The sequence below is a fragment of the Diadema setosum genome, chromosome 8, assembly GCF_964275005.1.
Source record: "Diadema setosum chromosome 8, eeDiaSeto1, whole genome shotgun sequence".
In the NCBI taxonomy this organism is placed as follows: Eukaryota; Metazoa; Echinodermata; class Echinoidea; order Diadematoida; family Diadematidae; genus Diadema; species Diadema setosum.
In genome coordinates this window covers 13,204,375-13,225,196 of record NC_092692.1, presented here as the reverse complement: position 1 = coordinate 13,225,196, position 20,822 = coordinate 13,204,375, and the positions used below count along the sequence as shown (strand labels likewise).

Sequence of the window (20,822 nt, the reverse complement as noted above, 5' to 3'; positions counted from 1 at the left end):
TCATCTTTGGCTCACTGAGTGATGAAGAACTTTCACCATTAAAAACAAGAAGAACAAGAGAGAGTGAAAGAGAGAGGAGGCAAAAGAGACACTATTTGTAAATGCCTGAATTTTTTTCATCCTTAACTGATCGATTATATTTTGTCTTCTTTCCCCTCCCTCTTCCCCCCCCCCCCCGTGTGTTTCATTCCCCTCCCCCCCCCTTCTCTCTTCTCTCTCTCTCTCTCTCCGCCCATTCAATCTTGTTGCCTGCATACACTTATCCTTCACACACTGCATGTGTGCTGGGTACCTTGTTCCGATTCAAATCCTAACCTATTCGGTGACGTGACGCACTCTCGCGCGTAGGAGGTCAGTGCTTATAACTCTCTATATCTGAATATATGCATATATGCCACGATTCTTTTCTTCCCTCTCCTCTGTCAAAAAAAAAAAAAAAAAAGGATTGCGGTCATTTTCTTTCTACTTCTGTTTTACTTTCTATTTGTGTGTTGTGTTTGTTTTCATCATTTTCCTTTTTCCTCTCGAGGTTTGGCGCAATCTTGATTTGCAACATGGTCTGTTTGAATTGTGCGGTGCAAGGTAGCATGTGTTATGTCGCAATTCTAATTGGTTTTTTATTTTCAAGTTATTAATTCACTCATAATCTCTGTCTCTTTCTGCATTCAATTTTTGCCCCACCCCCTGTCGCTGCCCTCACCAAAATTGATGAGCATCTCTTCCCCTTTAGTCACAGGGCACCGTAACCATAGTGAATTTCGTGTTCTCTCTTCCGCATCATTCTCCTCCACAATGTCCGTTGACACGTCGACGCCACACCTTCTCCACGAATCTATTCTTCCGCCACTTGTTACATTACAGTCAACCTTTCCTTTTTTATTTTTGTTTTTATTTTAATTTTCCTGCTCATGTCGTTCACGTTCCATTTGGTGCATGATGTGACTGTGGTGATGGGCTTTCTTCTCGTCTCGTTAATTTTCTGAAAGAACATTCCTTCATCATTGTTCTCTGTGTTCATCAACAGACATTTGTGCCAATCACGGGAATTCATAAAAGTACCCCTCTATAAATGTACCCCTCAAATCTACTTGTGCCATGAGCTTCGCAGAAAAGTATTTGATGAGTAAGGTCTAGATTAGAATTCTGATTATTCGTCAATGAGCGCTTAGAGTGAGGGTGCAGGTCTGTCCAAGCTACGTATGATGTTATGTGTCATGAGTGTAAACAAAACTTTCAGTTTCATTTTTCAGATTTTCATTTCGCTTTTAGAGGGAAAAAAAACAGAGATGCACATCTTCATTTTGGCTGAGAATTTCTTGATAGAATTGCTGAGTTTAATTGTTGCTTGGTTGCCTACCTCTGACACGTTGTCATCCCTGCTGCTTGGTGGAGAGAAGTCCAGTGGCTTTTTACTTTTTTCGTTCCAACTTATTAAAGTGTTTCATCAGTGTGTCTTGTCCATGATTTTACATCAGGCATGCCATAGTGTTTAGTCAGAGTTGTTATGTAACAAATGCAGAGTACTGTGCCCAAATAGTATCTAGAATAGAATGCCTCGTCAGTTCACCCACTGGCTTTGTAGGGGCAGTAGACTGGTCGTTGGGGACTCTGATACTCCCCGCGTGCCATGGCACGCGCCACAACGGGTTGTCTGGTGGTGGGTTGGCTGCCCATGACGGGGAGAATTCGCTGTGACGCAGCCATGTTGAAAAAGTCCGTCAGTGCATGGCCCAGCAAATTGGAAAGCTCCATTTCCTATGATGTCAATACTAATTGGGGCAAGGGATAAGAAGTTGTGTCAATCTACAGATGAGTATTCTGCCCGATTGGAGTGGGGAAGAAAAAAAAAGAGGGACTTTTATCTGTTTGTACGTACTCAAATAATAACTTGTGTCTTTTGTTTGTAGATTGAAAAGTCTACTTTAAAAAAAGTGGTTTCATTATATCATTTTTTGAGCGGTAGCTTTCATTCAAAATTGGAGGAAATTGCAAGAACTGTCTGAAGATCATCTAAGCTAAAGTCACGCAGAGTTACAAATAGGCTTTTTTTTTGTTTTGTAGTTCCCAAAGATAAACTCAGTTTGAACAGAATTGAAGCAAAGATAAGTAAGAATTTTCCCAATGAGTGAATAACTTACTAATGTGTGATATGGGCCATCCACTGCAACCCACACAGAGAGTAGTAATAGTGATTTGGGGAAAGTCCTGTCCAGAACAATGGCCACTTCTTTTCAATCAGAGAGGACTCCAGCCAATCAAGAGGCGTACGGAGTGACGAGCAGACGGCGGGCCGCGCTGTGACATCACTCATCGCGACTCTCCTTTAACTGTCAGGTGACGTCAGCCCCCCCACCGCCTTTTCCTGCGATTAATCCACAGCCAAGAACGCCAAGTAACAGATGTGGCGGTGACACAAGCTTATTGATAGGCTGTGGGTAATCATCATTCAGTGGACTCCAATATATGAGCACTGATATAACCCATCTCCTCGCACAGTCATTAAAAACAGTATGTTTTTGTTTTTTAATGACTGAAGGTGGTTCAGTGAAAGGGGACCTTGTATTGTGTAATGCAGCGGTTTAAAGGCCGATATCAAGCGGAAGAATTGGAGGGAGAGAGAGGGGGCAAAGCTGACTCTTGAGTTGGCTTGGCAGTTATGGAACATGATATTGGTATATCTATCTTCCATTTCAACTCATTTGCAAATAGCCTGTGCTCTCAGGGCCAAAGTTTTTTGAAAACTAAACAGAATGAAATAAGTGAAGCAAAGAAAGAGAAGAAAATGGACAAATCCCTCAAAATTTTATGCACCAAATTTTAAGTTTTGTGTGAAAAAAAACCCCCTAAAAACATGACAATGTCTGAGATTACTGGTGAGAATAATGTACACACATCACTCCGGACATGAAAAAATGCATTTCTTAAGAAGAAGACAAAGAAGAAGAAGTTCAGAAGAAGAAGTAGATGAAGGAGAAAGAAAAGAAGGAGAAAATAAAGAAAAAGAAGAAGAAGACAAAGAAGGAGAAGAAGAAGAAAATGAAGACAAGAAGAAGAGAAAGAAGAAAAAAGAAAAAGAACAAGATGAACAAAAAGAAGGAAGAAGGAGAAGAATAAAAAGAAAGAAGAAAAGAAAAAGGAAGAGAAAAAGAAGAATAAGAGGAGGAGCAAGAATGCATGGTACTTCCACAAGTACAATGTGCAGTACCGCAGTATCACACGTAAAGCTAAAATTGATAGTAACTTCCTGGTTAGCAGTCTGAAATATATCAGCTGTCCTTGTTTAGTAGAGAACTAAACATATTTTATATACTTATATACACAAATATATATTGAACTGTGTGTATGTGTATTCACACCACACACACATAGTGCCACTTTTTATCCTTGTGCAGTATAACATTGGAAAGATTTGCCAAAATACCATACTAGTACAATGGGACTGTTTGCAAGAAGTGCCCTAATTAATAGATCACCTTGGGAATTCGTGAGACTAAAATTAGCACGGCGTGGAGATAAGATGAGAAGTCATGTGATGTGGATTCGTGACATGAAATTTGTGGTGCCAAGGTGAAACTTTTCAGATAGAAAACACAATTTTTACACTACGTGTCGTGGAGATGCATTTAGCGCATACAGAATAATATAGGACAATGCAGGAAGATTCTTAATGCTCTGCTGTTGATTGCTGGGACAATTAGAGCAGAAATAACATGAAATGAAATTACACTAAATGCCATAATTTTCAGACTAAATTTTATTGATTTTCAGAGATATTGCAGTTGGTAGACTATGCATTTGACGCACAAACAGGTATGGTGTAAGGCATAGGAGTGTATGAATTGAAGAACGTGACAGTCAGACCGAGCGTTAATACAGTCATGTCGTGGACAGGCGTGGATTTGCGGGATGAATCGATCCTACCAGCATGTCAGAACAACAAGGAACCTCTTGAGGGTGATCTTGCTTTTGCTTCGCGGCTCTCTTCCTGTTGAAACATCCTGAAACAGAATTTTGACATAGCATAATTTGAGAACCAGACCGACAAGGGAGGGGTTGTTAACATTGTACAGAGTTTCAGGGAAGGAACAATAGGTTGATTTAAAGGACGCTTATCATCGTGTCCGGTGAAGTCTCTTTTATGGGTTGGTGCAAATTTGGGTTTTTTTTTTTCTGTTGATTTATCTTAAATGGACCCATTACCAGAGTGCACTGTCATAAGTCAGAGAAAAATCAAGTTATTCTGCATGCCAAATGATCCATTTGAGTTTGCTTTCGACTTCTATAAAGCCAGTTATGTAATATTCGCTGAAGAATAACTCCTATTGTGCTGGCCCATTAGTCGGTGCTACAGATACACTTGCAACGTCATGACAAAATTTGAAATTCAGCTGAACTAGATTTGATGAATGTGTTTTTCTACTGCATAATGGAAACCACAACATGGTATTACCAAGACTCACACTGGCAGACACGCTTTAATTGCCCCCTCATTAATGTTCTAAAAATAAAGGAGAGAAGCAATGATTGGGATTTCACTTCCTTACGAGAACGATTAGTATCTAATCAATGCCAGACAGATCACGCTGACTGCAAGCCAAAGCATTTTCTGACACACAATGGGACTTGGTATGTGGGACTACACACCAGAGTGACATTGTGCTGGTAGTGATCATCACCACTTTGTGTGTGTGGATTAGTCAACAGGATATGTTTCTGCTTTTCATCAAGATATTTTCTTTCTCCTGGTTAGGAATGAAATGAATGTGGCATGTTTACATCCCAGTTTTATGTTCCTCTCACTTGATCAAATTTTGTTGTTTTTTGAGTTTTGTTTCTGTTCCCAATTTTTTTTTTTTTTTTTTACCCGATGTTGCAGGCGGTCGCATTGAGCTTTTGTTTTTTTTTCTGGTCTGCGATATAGTTTCAGAGCATATGTGCATCGTGGAAGTTTTGTTTTGGTATGACATACGGCATCATGCAAGCTTGGACTCGTGACCTTTTAATTTGTAGTTGTAAAGAGATGTGCATGAAAAAACAGATCATCATTCAAACAGAAGGGAATGCAATCTTTTCTTTAATCTTTTTTTTTTTCTTTAAACCAAGACAGATGTTGCTGTGATCCATAGAGTTAATTTTTACGTATGTTTTCTTTCTTGAATGGTTATTTACAGAGATTTTGATGGACAGTGAACTTGTTGCATAATTATAGAATTGGTTACTTTATTTTTGTAAAAGAAGACAAAGAAGCGGAAATCATTCAAGGTAAAGTTGAAAGGCATATATGTGATGCATCATGTGATTGATAAGATGACCTGTCTGACAACAAAAGATGAGCAATATGCATAAGTATGCCTTTAGCATCAGGCTGAGTAATGTTTGAATATATTTATGTTAATCCTATAAGGGGGCGTTCAATGTGAAATTTAATGTTTAGTTACTTTTTTCACTGAAATCACAGTGAGTGTTGGTTTCCAGATTCCCACATTGTGCTCATATCTTTCAACACTTCAACACTCTTCACTAACCTGTGTGTGCACAGTTTGTACTGAAAAAACAAACAACAACAACTACAAAATAATTATGCACCTACTGAAAACTCACCCTCTGCAGCTCTGCAGAGGAAAAGAAAAAAAAAGAGTGAAGATTCTCAGACAAAATTTCAACCATTCTCCTTGTTATTCATAGCTCAGGTAATGGGTCATGACACAGTCTCTCCTGTAGATCTGTTCTCTTCATGGTTGTTGTCAATGAATTATGGCAGGACTTTCATTAGCCTGGATTTAGAAAGGGAACCCAATTTTCCAACCCATGCCAGTCACTTCATCAGGCATAGTTTATTCAATTTTCCTGCATATACTGTACACATAGGGTGCATGCTGTAGTTGTGAAATGTTTGATGACATCATTCAAACCTCATTCAGTAAGAAAAGTATGAATTAAATAGTTAGTTATGGTTTCATATTGTGGGGGGGGGGGGAGTTGGAAAAAAGTGGGATGATCTCATACATGTTTATGTTTATTTTTTTCCCACTTTTCTCATGGTGAAAATGATGCTACATTTGGTGAAATATTCCCTTTCAGTCGCAAATTAAGACATTCCAAAGTGAAACCCCAGATCGTACAAATTTGGAACTGATACTCAGTGAGAATAACATTCAAGAACAGGGAAAAATCTTCCATTCTTTGAAACAGAATTTAAAACAAAAGCCCCGAACAAAAGAAGACAGAGCAAAACAGAAAGTGAAAAATTAGGAACAAGAAAATTGTATCTTTGTTTTTGTTTCTATAAGTGTGATTTAAAAAAAAAAAGAAGGGCATCCTTACATGCAGCGTTCACTTTAGGCAAGAAGGCATTACATAGTCATTTCATAAAGTAGTGAAAGCCTTTGTGTACTTAGAGTCCCGAATGGCACAGAAACCCACATAGCCTTTGTACACGCTGTTCAAAGGCCCTGGCACTATAAGGGTTAATGGAGAAGTTCACTGTATCAATCTTTATATTACAGAAGGTCACTTTACTTGTTTTTTTTTTTAATGATAGCAATAGCTTCTTTCAATTAGAAATCTTTCAGTCCAAGTTCATTCCTGTTTAGGAGTGGTATTGTGTTTTTTTAATTCCCCCGCCCCCGCCACAGTTAGGCCTACCTGTCCCCTTATGGTATCCTTTTGTACGCAGTATGGCTGTGTAATGGTTTTCCCCTAAAAGCTTTAATTTCATTTTATTTATTGCTGTCGGCTTCCATATATTTGCCTCAAGCCTAATCATTCAAGTGAGATACTCGCTTATTTTTTTATTTTTTAAATAAATTGTCGTTGAATGTTAATACAGCTTCGAAATCCCCAAATGTTGTTCAGTGAATTTCATTTTGCATTGAGTTCGATTTGCATTGAACACAAAAACGTTATCCCATTCCTCATTAAGATCTTTAAATTATATTTTTCCTGGCTGCTCTGTCTGTTTACTTCTTCATCTGCTGAGATTTGCAAATTGGCAACTTCTTTCTCCCCCTCTTTGTTCTGTCTCTAGCATAATCTCTATGAAATGATAATCTTTCTCTCTTTATCAGCTGGCGCCATGTTCCTTTCTGTCCCTGACAGTCTCCTTCATGATAATCATATTTCAATATAATTATGACGAGTGGAGTATATTCTGCATTGACTTTGATCGATATGTCATAATTGATATGTTCTCTGCCTCCCTCTCACCCCCTTGAATCCCCTAATACCAGTCACAGCAAAAAATGACTTGAAAGAGGTTTAAGGGAACCAATCCTATGTCTTCACCCTTGATAAGCTATAATACATTGTTGGGATGGTATAGTTTTGGTTGAAAATTGTTGGGATGGTATAGTTTTGGTTGAAATGAGGGATTCAGATTATTTTGCTGTTGTTCATATAACTAGAAACCACTTATAAAATACTAAAGAGCATACAATTCTAAGTTATTTAAAGTGTATTTGATGAAAATCGGTTTTGAAATGACTGAGATAGTTAAAAACAAAGTAAAACAAAGAGGAACTCTTTGTTTCTGGATATCTCGGTCTCTTCAAAACCAATTTTCATCAAATGAAGTTTGAATCCCTCTTTGAATTGTATGCTCTTTCATATTTCATAAGATGTTTCTCATTATCTCACAAGAAAAAATGTTGGAAACCTATCTCAACAAAAATTATACCATCCTTTATGATGACGGCTCCCATTAACTTCTTGGGCCCCTCCCACATTAAGTGGTACTCCAGAATCTCAAGAGTTTATGATCTTTTTAAGTTTTAAGCATCCTGTTGAAATTGATCATGGAAAAAGAGTGGGCTGCAATCATGTTCCTGAAACAAGTGTACATCAGTTTAATAAGTAATTCAGAAAAAAGGGGGTGTAGCTGTGATTTTATTATTCATTCCCATTTTATCGACAGACATGAGCACTGAATTCAAAATGAAGCATAACTTTCCTCTTACATTTAAAATATGCACCTGAGAGGAGTAGGTTAGTGGTTGAGTATAGTCATGTTTACAGACTAGGATCTTTTAGCGTACTTCACCGATACATCTCAGGCTATAAATTGTGTGGTTTTGAGGCATGTCAATTTGTGTTACCATCACTGATCCTAGCCTGGCTGTTTCAAGCACACACACACACACACACACAAAAGTGAACCAATAGTCCCATCAATGTTATTGCCCCCTTTAATTTTTGAATGACCCTTTCAATGACAAGACCACATCATTGGAAAGATGCCATGAGCTGTCCTGTACAAGGATGTACCGTGATTAAATTGCATGGGCACTTCATCCATTGGGGGAAAACATTAGAAAACTCTCACATGCATTGCGTCCAATCATCGTCATCTAGCACTAGCCCAGAGATGAGAAAAAAAAAAAAAAAAAGAATAGAAAAGAAACGGAAGAACCCCCCCCCCCACACACACACACACACCTACACACACACAATGCACTCATTCAGTGTTGCAATAATGGTACCTCAACAAGATCGGGGAAACATGCTTTTGCTGCGTAGTATCAGATCTATTGTTCTACATGATGACCAACAACACCACTCTCATTCCCCTTTTCTTTCTGTTTTGTGGTCGTTAAGTGTATCGTCTATGTAGATGCTGCGGGTTATAGATTGTAGAGCCTTCTCTTTTGCAAACCTGTCCCAAGATCCACCACATATAATTTTCTGCATGTGTCATTACACAGTCTGCCTTTGAAACTGCTTTTCGTTGCAATGTAAAATGATCGATACATTCCCAAAACTTCCAATCCATTTTCACGGAAAGCTCTAAGGGCATTCTTTTCAGTCTCTTTATGGCATTAAAGAGAACAAAACTTTTTAATTTGCCAGATGCAGTGTTCTTCCCGAATTGGTGTGTGATGTATTCATTCACTGCCTGTCAATTTTAGGACAAGAGTGGACTCATTTCTCTGTGAGATTCCCAGAATGTCAGTGCAAAAGAGAACCTCTACAAAAGGGTACTTTTTCTCTCCACCATGATATTGAAGGATATGAACCGGTACTTAATCAGGGAATATCTTCGGGAGTATGTTCAGACTACATTAACTACCATATCTGTCAACTATTATGTAATACATAATTGAATACTCGGGTAATTTTATGAAATCAAATGTATTTATTTATTCATTTATTTATTAACATTGTGGAAGATTGGGTAATGTTATAATTTTTATGTTCATCAGTCATGGGATATGGTGTTCACAAGTATTGATGGTAAAGTGGATATAAAGGGAAAGCTCTAACATTTGCCAACTAAACCCCAATTAGCAAGTATTGACGTAACAGAGGAAGTGGATATTGCTCAATCAATTACAGTTTCTGTCCCACGCCCCCCCCCCCCAAAAAAAAAATCCCATATTTAAAGATGATTAGATGTGAGGCAGTGTCCTACAGGCCTCAATGAACTTAATATGCATTTTCTAAATGAAAACCATTCATGTTTTAATAGTGTGCATTTGAGTGATATTGCATCTAGATTTCATACGCAGACAAAATACACGAGAGCTGAATTCCATCTCAAAAGTAATGTAAATCCCAATCTATTCCTCATGTGTTCACGATTCTGTATGCCCTCATAAATATTAGGGTATTTTATGAGAGAATGACATAAGAACTACATGCTTGCATGAAAGATGTATCTTAGAAATAGACACTTCAAACATATATGGTTGGGAGTCTATTCCGTGGGTTTCGATTTCTACTGTGGATGTGTGATGAAGTAGAATATGTAGAGAGGCCAAGGCGGATTGCTTTATTGGTTCAAGGAGCAGAGGATTATCATGGTGCTGGGGTGCACTTGTTTCTGTCCATAATGAATGAGGAAGTTCAAAATATAGTGTGTGTTTGCCATCTTTACACTCTTATTCCTTGAAGTTCAAATGCCCCATCCTTCACCCTTCCTGCCACTTGTCGCAGCGATACGTAGAAAAAACAGAAAAGTAAAACAGAATAGCCCAAACTTTCCCTTCCAAAACTCACTTGCCTTCACTTGTGGGGTCTGCAGAGCTTCAAGTTGTCCTTTGTAAAGCACCCAGTCCGGTCTGTGTGGTATGGTGTAGATTTAGAAAACGGCCTAAACACTGAATGTTTGAGCTTGCCTTGCGCAGTAGAAAAAAAAGTCTTCAGTAGCAAATGAAATTCACTAGATAGAAGAGCCATGATAAATATGTGTGTGTAAAATGAGCTGACATTTTTTTTGTATTGTAATGAAACAAGATTATGATTATACACATTCTCCTGTCCAATGGTCAATCAGCTGCTACATATATATAATTGCTTATGGCATAGTTATCATATCAAAGGTCCCAAATTCTCAAAAACACTGTCTTGTAGTAGAAACCCGTGATAGAAATTCTCAAGAAACTTTGTTCTGTATGAGAGACTCATCATAGAAACATCCAAATTTGGATTACTGTGCTTTATAGGGGCATGTCTGTATTCAATACTTCTTATTCCTTGCCTGTTGTGAAATGCTAGCCTTTCTCACTGAATTTCCAGAAGGAAAAAGAGCAAACAACAACCAACAATTCTCCTCTGTTGAAATGATTGTTTCTAACCTTATTTCTACTAACCCTAACACACAAGTGTATTAATCTTTTCACTTGTTCTGTTAATAGCAGATTTTTATGCATACATTTTTTTTTTTTTAAACAAGTCCCTTTTTTTGTTGTTATTGCAAGTATATCTGTTAATTGAGCTATGTTGTCTTATCTGTTTGACAGGAGGAAGGTACAAGACCTGGAAGCGAAGGTGGTTCATCCTCACGGACAACTGCCTCTACTACTTTGAGTTCACGACAGTAAGTTATGATTGAAGTGGCTTTAATGAGAATGCTGAATTGTAGATCATGCCTGGTTGCCTCAGTGGAGAGTAAATTCTGTTTTATCAAATTTATATGTTTCATGCAGTAATGATAATCATGAAAATGATGATGAAAATAATTGTAGTGCTATCACATTTTAGAAATAGACAGAAACAAAGAGTTTGTATAACTGTGTCTTTACACATTTTTTTTTCTACCAGCTTTCTTATATGATATGTACAGATGTATTTATATGTATATATACAAGTGGACATATATACATCTATCTCTCTCTCTCTCTCTATATATATATATATATATATTACAACTAACAATGCTGCTATTTTTGGCTTTGACGCAACACCAAGCAGACGATGTCTGCGCAGCGATTAGGATCGGCCTGACCTTTACGCAATACGTATTTGTCGTACGCAGTGCTCGTTAGCGCGGGGAAAGAGGGGACTAGCCCGAAAGACGTCAGAGAGGGGGTCTGCGGCCGACGGGGCTGCACCTGAGTCGCGGGTCAGGTACCAGCGCGTCGCTGTTTATGATTTCCTGTTTGCCACGAGTCTGGCCGTGACTCACGTTGTGCAGACACTGCATTATGCTTCCTATGGTCCTGGGATATGCTTGCCATCGCAGAATAGAAAAAAGAGGGGGGTGGGGGAGGGGGGGGGGGAAGGGGCTGTTGGAGCCAGCAGGAATAGATCTGGAGAGGATACAGGGTGGAGCCAGAGATGAAAATAGAAGGATGACAGTATACAATTGAGGCAAACCAAGAGAGCATTGGTTAATGAAAAACCAGAATGAAGCCAAGGATAACATATTCTCATTTCAAACATATTAATTATCTCATATCAGATTTTTAAAGAAGTAAATACAATGCCTGGTGCTAACTGTAGTTGTATAGTTTTCTTTGGTGCAACGTTTTCCTAGATGCGAGAGGTCGTTTCTACTTCAAAGTCTTGCCATTGGATGTGGAGTAGAAGTCAAATTTGATAGAAAATGAAAGATATGCTTGCCAACCTTTGAACATGTGCGTTGAGTTAGCAGACCATAGGTGACGGAAATATTGAGGAGATGGGTGGGTTGGAAGCGTAATGCGAACATGATGTGAGTGAAATCTTTTTTTCTGTATGGCTGACGCAAAACCGTGAGAACGTTATAGTACCGTAGTGAGAATCTCCTAAATATAGCAGATGGGTGGGATTGGATGCATTAATGCAAACATGATGTGGATGAAATTTGGCTGCGTGGGTGATGCAGCAGAGCCGTGAAAATGTGCAGGAGTCAATGCGAGAATGTGCGCTTTGAGATGACCCTGCCTCTCTTTTTCTCTGCCCCCAGGACCGCGAACCGAAGGGGATCATCCCGCTAGAAAACCTGACCGTGCAAGAGGTGGAGGACAAAGGAAAGGCGGTAAGTCGACGTCTGTCTCTTCTCAGTAAGGATGGTCCAAGGATTTCCAGTATATTCAGAAATATTGGCTCAAAATTCTGATTCCACATAGCATAAGTAGATGCGGTTGTGTGGTAGCAGTGAACGTGTCATCCTTGTCAATCTGTGGTAAGTCATCAAAGAATTTAATATATGATAAGAAACTTTGATACATTTTCCATAAATGAGCGATATGAAAAGTTACAGGTGTATCACCTTGATGAGAGTGCAGTGTATAAACTACCTACCATGTAAGCGAAAGTGAAAATTACTGTGTGTCTCCAAACTCCAAACACTCTCAACGTCACAACTGTGCCAATCATTTGTTGCAGCACTGCTTTGAGCTGAACACGACGACCAAGAGCGTGATCAAGGCGGCGAAGACCCACGGGGACGGACGGGTGGTCGAGGGGCGTCACACGTCGTACAGGATGTCGGCGACCAGTGAAGAGGAGAAGAAGGAGTGGATCCATGCACTGCAGTAAGTTGGCAGGATTAGAATGATGATGATGATGATGATGATGATGACGATGATGCTGAAAAATAAGAATGATAACAATGATAATCAAAATAATAGTCATAAAGATGACAAAGACAATGACAGTTGTGGTAGTAGGAATTAAAATAATATTTATATTGATAATAATAATAATAATTAAAATGATAATGATATTAATAACAATCGCAATAATGGTTATAATGATAATGACAATTACGATTATGATTATGATTTTGTGATTAATATAATTTTGATAATGATGATGCTACAAAGTATCAAATTACCAAGAGGAATGCACATGGTAATAGTATATAAATAGTCAGTATGTATTCTGTCAAGTAGTCCCTAAAATTCACTGCATTCCCAATTCAGAACTGATCATTGTACTTCATTTGAGTACAGAATACAAACAGATACAGTGAAAGTGAGAACATGGTTTGGTTTGCTTTAAAGTGACGAGTTTGGAAGTGCTAGACTGTACGTAAACTAGGTCACAGCACATGCGTGATGGCGTTTTTTCCTGCATAAAAGATTAGAGTGGTTTTGTGTGCAGGATGTCAAGTGTATTACATTTTGTGTACTCTTGTGGTACTCTCCCTCCTAGCTGAAGGCTGCTTGCATACCAGGTGTTTGATTCTTGTGTGAAACCGAAATGCTCAAAGCCATTACGGCCCTTGAGATTTTACCATCGCAACTTTAGATAAAGGAGTTGAATGCTTCGAGAGAGATTGACCTTTACGTGACGACCTCGCTCTGCCAACAAAGCAGTGCGCTGTTTTGATTGTCTAGCTTTCAAGTGCTCATTCTACATCATTCAGACGAGTCGATATTATCTAGAGCGTTCCTTCGTTTGCCATCTTCCCAGGTTCTTGCTTTTGTGGAGTGCTTTCACATCTCGGTTATTTCAGCCATTCTGATTCTGCCATTGGAGCAAGTTTTTTATACATGAAAGTCAAAAGGTGTTTGGAAATGCTTAAATTGTGCTGTGTATGGTGGAGAAAGCACACACATCAACTCACACACCTACACACACTCACATTCCCATACTCACACCGTTGCATGAAATTGCTCACCCTCTATTGTCAGCTATATATCTCTGGCTTCCTCATGTGAAAGACAGTTTACTCATCCACTTCCGTTGAGATGCCAGAGATAAGCGAGTTGAAAGTGGTTTCTTGCAATACATTTTAGCCTGTTGTCATTAGCGTAAAAAAAAGTAGCCCACAATTGGCACGTGATGGTGCTGTAATGTTTCCTGGCCGTGGTCTGTATTTTCGTTTCCTGGACTAAAAGGCCTCCAATTGGCAAATTGTCCTTCCCAAACCCAAACAAAAGGATATGACGGTTGTGGAGGGTGACAGAACGGGGAAATTCTTGGTGGTTTTTTGTTTTGTTTCGTTTTTTATTTGATGTCATATGCTGCATAGATTCTTTTTTTTTCTTTAAGTTTTTTGTTTTTGCACTTTGTTCAAAAGAAAGAAAAAAAGACTGAAGGAAACCAAAACCTAATAGTGGGGCAGATATGTGAAAAAGATGCTCACATCCGGCGGAAAGTATGAAATTTTGCATATAGGGGTATTTTGAGGCGCTGATTTCAAAAATTGCCGGATCCAAGAGATCTGACCACGGGGTCGGCCGCCATTTTGAATTCTAATATGGCCGCCGTCAAAGATCCCTATCTTCAGTTCTGAATGACATTAGCCATTGGAATTTGATATATAAAAGCATGGTGATATGATGACTTCAATAACAGACTTATTTGATTTGTCTGACAAGCTGCATGGCAGCCAATTTGAATTTTTATACATATTTGCTCTTTTGGAGTGTTGAAAATCTCTATCTCGGGTTTGTAAATTAGGCTACCTGATTGAGCGCGCATTTGTAACTGATAGAGTGCGCGCTGATGTATTTACATTGTGACGTCAGTGAAAGGTGCATTATGCTTCCATTTTGCTGCACTTTTTGACATGCCCGTGAATGTTAGTCGTGATGTTAGTCTTCGTAGCCACATTGGAATTCAAAATAGCAGGCATTGCGTTTGTCAGACACATCACATCAGTTAATATTTTAACTCAGTATGTTAAAATACTTGTTTACACCTAATTTCAGGGTCACTCACCACTTAGAAATCGAGATAGGAATTTTGAATATTTCGTCGAGGCGGCCATATTGGAATTCAAAATGGCGGCCATTCGATGTTTGTCAGACACTCCGAATCAATCTGTCATCAAATTCAATGTGTCAAAACGCTCATGTGTACCAAATTTTGGTGCCACAGGTCATTCAGAACTGAAGATAGGGGTCTTTGAATTTGTTTTGTGATGGCGGCCATATTGGAATTCAAAATGGCGGCCAACCCCGTGGTCAGATCTCTTGGATCCGGCAATATTTGAAATCAGTGCCCCAAAATACCCCTATATGCAAAATTTCATACTTTCCGCCGGATGTGAGCATTTCGACCAATTTTTGTTACATATCTGCCCTACTATAAATGTGGATTGAGTGAAAGCAGCAATATTAGTAGAACACATCAGCAAAAATTCGAGGAAAATCGGACAATTGATTCAAAAGTTGTGAATTTTTACAGTTTCACTGCAGTCATGGCTGGATTAGGAGACTACAACAGTTCATGACATCATTATTGGCAACAATATAATTATAGAAAATATAAAGAAGATTCAGCATATTTTCACTTTTTTAGCATAATGACTTGAGCATTTGACTTATCTCTTTAAGAAAGCAGGAAGAATAATACCCTTAAAGGTGCATAGTCCCGGTAATGTAGACAGCGCTGTTGATGATACTGCCGATCGCCGTTAGCATTGATACAAAGATTACCGAAGTTGAGCTGTCATCAAGAGTAAAGTGCGTAGGTGTTTCTAAGTAACGTTGCCTTCGTTGTCTTCTCTGCGCATCGCGCAGTCTGTAGTAATGCCAGGGTGCGTGCGTATGTGCTTGTTATTATGACATTACAAAAGAAGTTTGCTAAAGCTGTCATCCCCCTCAGCCGAATCAAGAGCGGAACTGTGATCAGACCACTGACTACAGTGAATCGGACTTCTTCGGACTCGGGGAAGTGGGCCACAGTGTAAGCGCTAAAGAGGAGTCGATAGCGTAGGTCTCTATAGGAAACTTGCGCCGTGCGCCCGCATACGCATTTGACTAAACCACCGGGACCATGTACCTTTAACATATGTCAGTAACAAGTTAATGGAATACATAATTTTGATAAAAAAGGGAAATTTGTGGAATTTATTTTCATTTTCTTTATATCATCCATATGGACATCATGAACTGTAGTAGTCTCCTTCTCCAGTAATGACGTCACCAAAACTTAACAAATTCATAGATTTTGAGTCGATTGTCCAGTTTCCTCAAACTTTCACTTTTAATGTTCTACTAATTTTGGTGCTTTCACTCAATCCACATTTATTATTTGAGTTTTAGTTTTCTGTCATGTCAGAACGTTGAACTAAAGGAATTTAAAATGGTGCAAGTAATATTGATTTGTGTTCTCAGGATTGCTGTTAGACATTGCATGTAGAAACACTGAAACATACACAGTACCTGTAGGAGATGTATTCACATTATTTCATGATGATATAGTATATTATAATATAATATGAAATGTATATATCATATTATGATATATTATATTATACACAGTACGTGCAGGAGTTGTATACATATTGATGATCGACATGAACAGACCAAAAATGTCCATAAACACGCACATCCCACTGCCGTATGCCCAAATAAAGCATATTGTGCGTGGGTACCCTACTAGGTTTCGTGGGAAAACATGAGATCTATATCCGTGAAAAGTGCTGGTGATATTTTTTTTTTTAATGCGAAAGGATATTCTTCTAGTGAAATTAGTATTGATGTTGTTGTTGTGAGGGAGAAGAGGAAACAACTAATGTTGGTATGATGTTGGATAAGAGCTTATAACATGCTAAGAGCATTTTTCCTGAAACGGGCCTCTAATTAACAACATCCGTATGATTTACATCAATTTTGTGAATAACCATAAAAAAAGTAAGAATTAAAGCTACAGCTGTTGTTCTACAAGCCAATTAAGGCGTAATATGTATACATAAAATGTAAATTTTGCATTTCAATGGGTCACATATTATTCATCAAATTTCATAAGGTACTTCTTGTACAATTTGTAAAGTTTGATTTGCTATCAAGGTCCCGGAATGACTCAGTCCCACATGTGTTGAAATACATGACTGGTTTGCTCTCCGTTTTACATCAGGAAGTAGTACAGTGCACTGTGTACGTCGCAGTGATTTCAGAGAATGTGATGATGGCAATTATTATTGTACATTTGAGAATTGTATCACAGTTTAATGTAGTAAAGCACTGATATGTGTTTCTGGGGTGGTATTCTGAAATCCTTCCTAGGAAGAAATTTCTTCCTAAGTCAGGATTTTTTCCTAAGTGGTATTCTGAAAATTCTGAAGTTTTTTCCTAAGTAGACTTAGGAAGAAACTTAGGAAGGGGGCGGGAATATGCAAATTTCTGACTTAGGAAGAAGTTGGTATTCTATAATGCACTTAGGAAAGAATTTTAGGAAAATATTTAGGAAAGCTCCACCCCTGTCCTAAGTACGTTGTTAAGAATAGCAAACTGCGAGCATCATGATTGGCGCGCTTGTCAGTCATTGCACGCACTTGTTTGTGTTATGAGGGCAAATATCAAACAGACCTGCATGCCAACAGAATTGCATAAATGAATCATAGCTGTTCATTGTGGAAGGTGAAAAATATGTTAATCATATGTAAGTGGCTGTATGAATGATCATTTATTCAGCAAAGTCTTTCTGAAACTGCTTTTCTTATCAACACTAACAGTGTGTAAGATTCTCTGGCATCAAAAGTAGGACTGAAGTGAAATTTGCTGAGTTTTACAGTTGCTTGTGCTTTAAAGGGAGTAGAAAAGGACCCCCCCCCCCAAAAAAAAAAAAAAAAAAAGGTGAGCAGCATTTACAATGTTACTAGTCTGGTTCAGAAATTGGGGCACAAGAATTCCAAGTCGACATGACCAAAGTGCTCAGATGAAAGAAAATTTGTTCCTTTACCCAGACAAATGAAGCCATAGCAACATATTGTAGAAATCATAATGAAAAAGGTATAGTACTGAACCCCAGAAATATGGTTTCATAGACTTGGCGTGTCATTGCCTGTCCTTCTCTATGAATGACCATTCTTCAGAGAAACCGTAACTGTGCATACCAGCACGTCTGAGGAAGGACAATGTACTTGAGTGGAGGGAGATATATGTACCATGTGCGAGGCAGGACTGTTTGTGTGTGCATGTATGTGTGTGTTTTCCGCTTGTGTTGCCCAAAGCATGAATTATTGGAGTTCAGTTGAGGCTGTGCTTTTAGTGCAGGCAAAGTGCAGTGAAGCTCTGTTGGAAACTGTATCCTTCTGCCATGCACGTACTATAAAGTGTTTATTTTATTTCCGTCATACTCCTCGAGGTCGTTTTCGTGTTAATTATCCTTTTAATTGTTTCTTCTTGGAAAACAAGCCAAGAAGTGAAAGAGAAGAGAGAGAGAGAAAAAAAAATGCATTGTCACAGGTAGTAAAATTGAAACGAAAGGGATGTTTGGAAAATTCGCCCATAAAAGAAAAATGTTAATTCCCCTTTGTGGTGGGACTGTGCAGAATGTTTTCTAATTAGCTAGTAATAGATTTGAAAAGTATTTTTTTTTTTCTAGTGGGCTTTAACTCAGTTGTGAAGGGTACCATGCATAGTTTATTATACAGTGAATGATATTGCAACAAATACACCACATTGGAAGTGTTCCTTGTGCATGTGTGTCTACATGTATGTGTGGCTGGCCCTTTGTTATACTTGTGATAGAGCAAAATATGCATTCAATACCACACAATATGATAACAGGTAAGCTAATAGGAAAAGCTGGGCGGGACAATGACAGGCTTGATAGTCCATAGATGTGCCAGCTATTTTTTTGTGAGTGTGTCCTTTTTTTTTCCCTTGTCTCTCTTTTGTCTGACTGCTTGCGGAGAACTTGGCATCCCGCGATTGAATTTCCTGTTATGTTAATAAAGCAATTTCCTATTGCCAGTTTGGGTTGGGTGTTACTGTCTCCCCTAACCAACAGGTGGAATACTCCAACAAAGGTGCAGGGAAGGAAAAAAAAAAACAAGAAGAAGAAGAAACCAAGCCAGCGAGTATTATATACTCACGCAGTCACATATATGCGGGGACATCATCCCAGTTAGCTCAAGTTCTACTCCCATTCGTTTTGGGTTTTTTTGGACAGTCATCTGTTTTGGCGTATAGATGCCAAAGAGTGTGTGGGGTAATCACTGCATTGCTGCATGTCGCGTGGCTCGGATGACGCGATCTATTATTAAACTGTGACGCCACTGCGCAAATACCATAGCATAATTAACGACCGCATTCCCCTTTAAACAAAGGTGGACGAAAGTGGTGAGATTGATTGGGTGTAACAACCCCATTGTTGAGCTGTCAGTCTTGGCATACTGGTGTCTGAACATATGATGAAGAAGACAAAGCCCCATTCCGTTGAATGAATATTACACAAGAATGGAAGAAGAAAAACAACAATGCTCAAAATCGTCTGGCATTGATTTTGTTTTCAGTTCTTCCACTGGATCTTACTTCATCTGCAGTACTTAATATTACGTCCCGCTACTATGATTCTATTCAAATATCACAAGATCTTGAACAGAATGTTGATCTTTGATCAACACTGATCTTACCCTGAACACAAGCAGTTGTGACAGAAAAACATAACAAGCAGACTATATGTTCCTTACTGGTAATATTTTCCTGTGAAATACATTTCCCCCACCCTGTTTGTGTTCTCTGTTTTTGTTGGCTTTGTCCATGGAATGCTTTTGTAGTTTCTCCAGCAGAATATTTTTGGTAGGAACTGATGATCTATTGGCAAACATGACCACACCCTTAATTTCTTTTCTGTCGTGTGGTTCCTCCCCATCTGCAGGGCCAGCATCAGTCGAGATCCATTCTACGAGATGCTGGAGGCGAGGAAGAAGAAGGCATCCCACAAGGCGGAGGCGTGAGAGACGGGGCCCACCGGAGGAGGAGGATGAGGAGGAGGAGGAGGAAGAAGAGGAGGAGAAGGAGGAGGGGGGCAGAAAGGCCCCCCAGGGGAGAAGAGATGAGGCGGACCCCGACCCACCCACCTTTCCATCATGCCGTGCTGCCTCACAATGTCCCCCGCCCTTCTCTCAAGATGAACTGGCTCCACTGCTGGAAGTGTTGTCTGGAAGGGCAAACCCCCACCCACCTATTCTCATCCCCCTTTAAATTCCTCTTTTGATCTTGCCCAGATGCGATCAATGGCATGACTGTATCTACATCAGTTGATCTTTTTCCAAATAAGGCGTGCAGGCAACTCTCTGCACATATCTGGCTCTCCCCAAATCATCAGTGTTGTTGGAAACCCATCAAGAAACAAGAAAAGCACTCGGGAGAGTGCAGACCTCTGCCAAACAGCCCATGTCCTCTCGTATTGTTATTTTCACCCTATATTACAGCCCTATGTTCCCACTGCATATGAAAATAAATTAACAGTCATTATCATAATATAGTGTACAAAAGAGTGATGGTGATACCGAGTAATGTGGCTATTTATTGTGGAGTTATATACACGTATGATGAAAATGGCACTCTTTCCAAAACAAAACAGAAAAAAAGAAAAAAAAAGAATCCTTCAAAAAATTCCTGAATCCAGACAGCGATCTGGATCACTACCAAAATGCAACCATCCTATTCCTTGTGTCACTATCAACTTTTCCTGAAAATTTCATCCAAATCACAGTTCATAATGTTTTGAGTTATTTTGCAAACAGACAGACGAGTAGACAAACAAATCAATCCTGCCAAAAACATAACCTCCTTGGCAGAGGTAAAAAGCAGCAAATATGTGCTTTGATATCATGAACATATGAAACAAAGATTATAAGATAAAAAGTGTGTGCAAGTATGGTGTAAATGTAGTAGTAAAACTGCAACCCAAATTTTAATGATGTTTACAGGAAA

General features: G+C 38.9%; 1 protein-coding gene across 1 annotated transcript in view; it reads left to right on the top strand.

Moving 5' to 3' along the window:
* Positions 1–19,882, top strand: part of LOC140232278 (cytohesin-1-like) — a 72,359-nt gene extending 52,477 nt beyond the window's left edge. Inside the window, exons 10-13 of the mRNA XM_072312409.1 lie at positions 10,737–10,813; positions 12,164–12,235; positions 12,586–12,734; positions 19,762–19,882. Coding sequence (XP_072168510.1) covers positions 10,737–10,813; positions 12,164–12,235; positions 12,586–12,734; positions 19,762–19,840 — 377 coding nt within the window. The 3' untranslated portion in view covers positions 19,841–19,882. The remainder of the gene's footprint in view (positions 1–10,736; positions 10,814–12,163; positions 12,236–12,585; positions 12,735–19,761) is intronic.
* Positions 19,883–20,822: the final 940 nt, after the last annotated feature.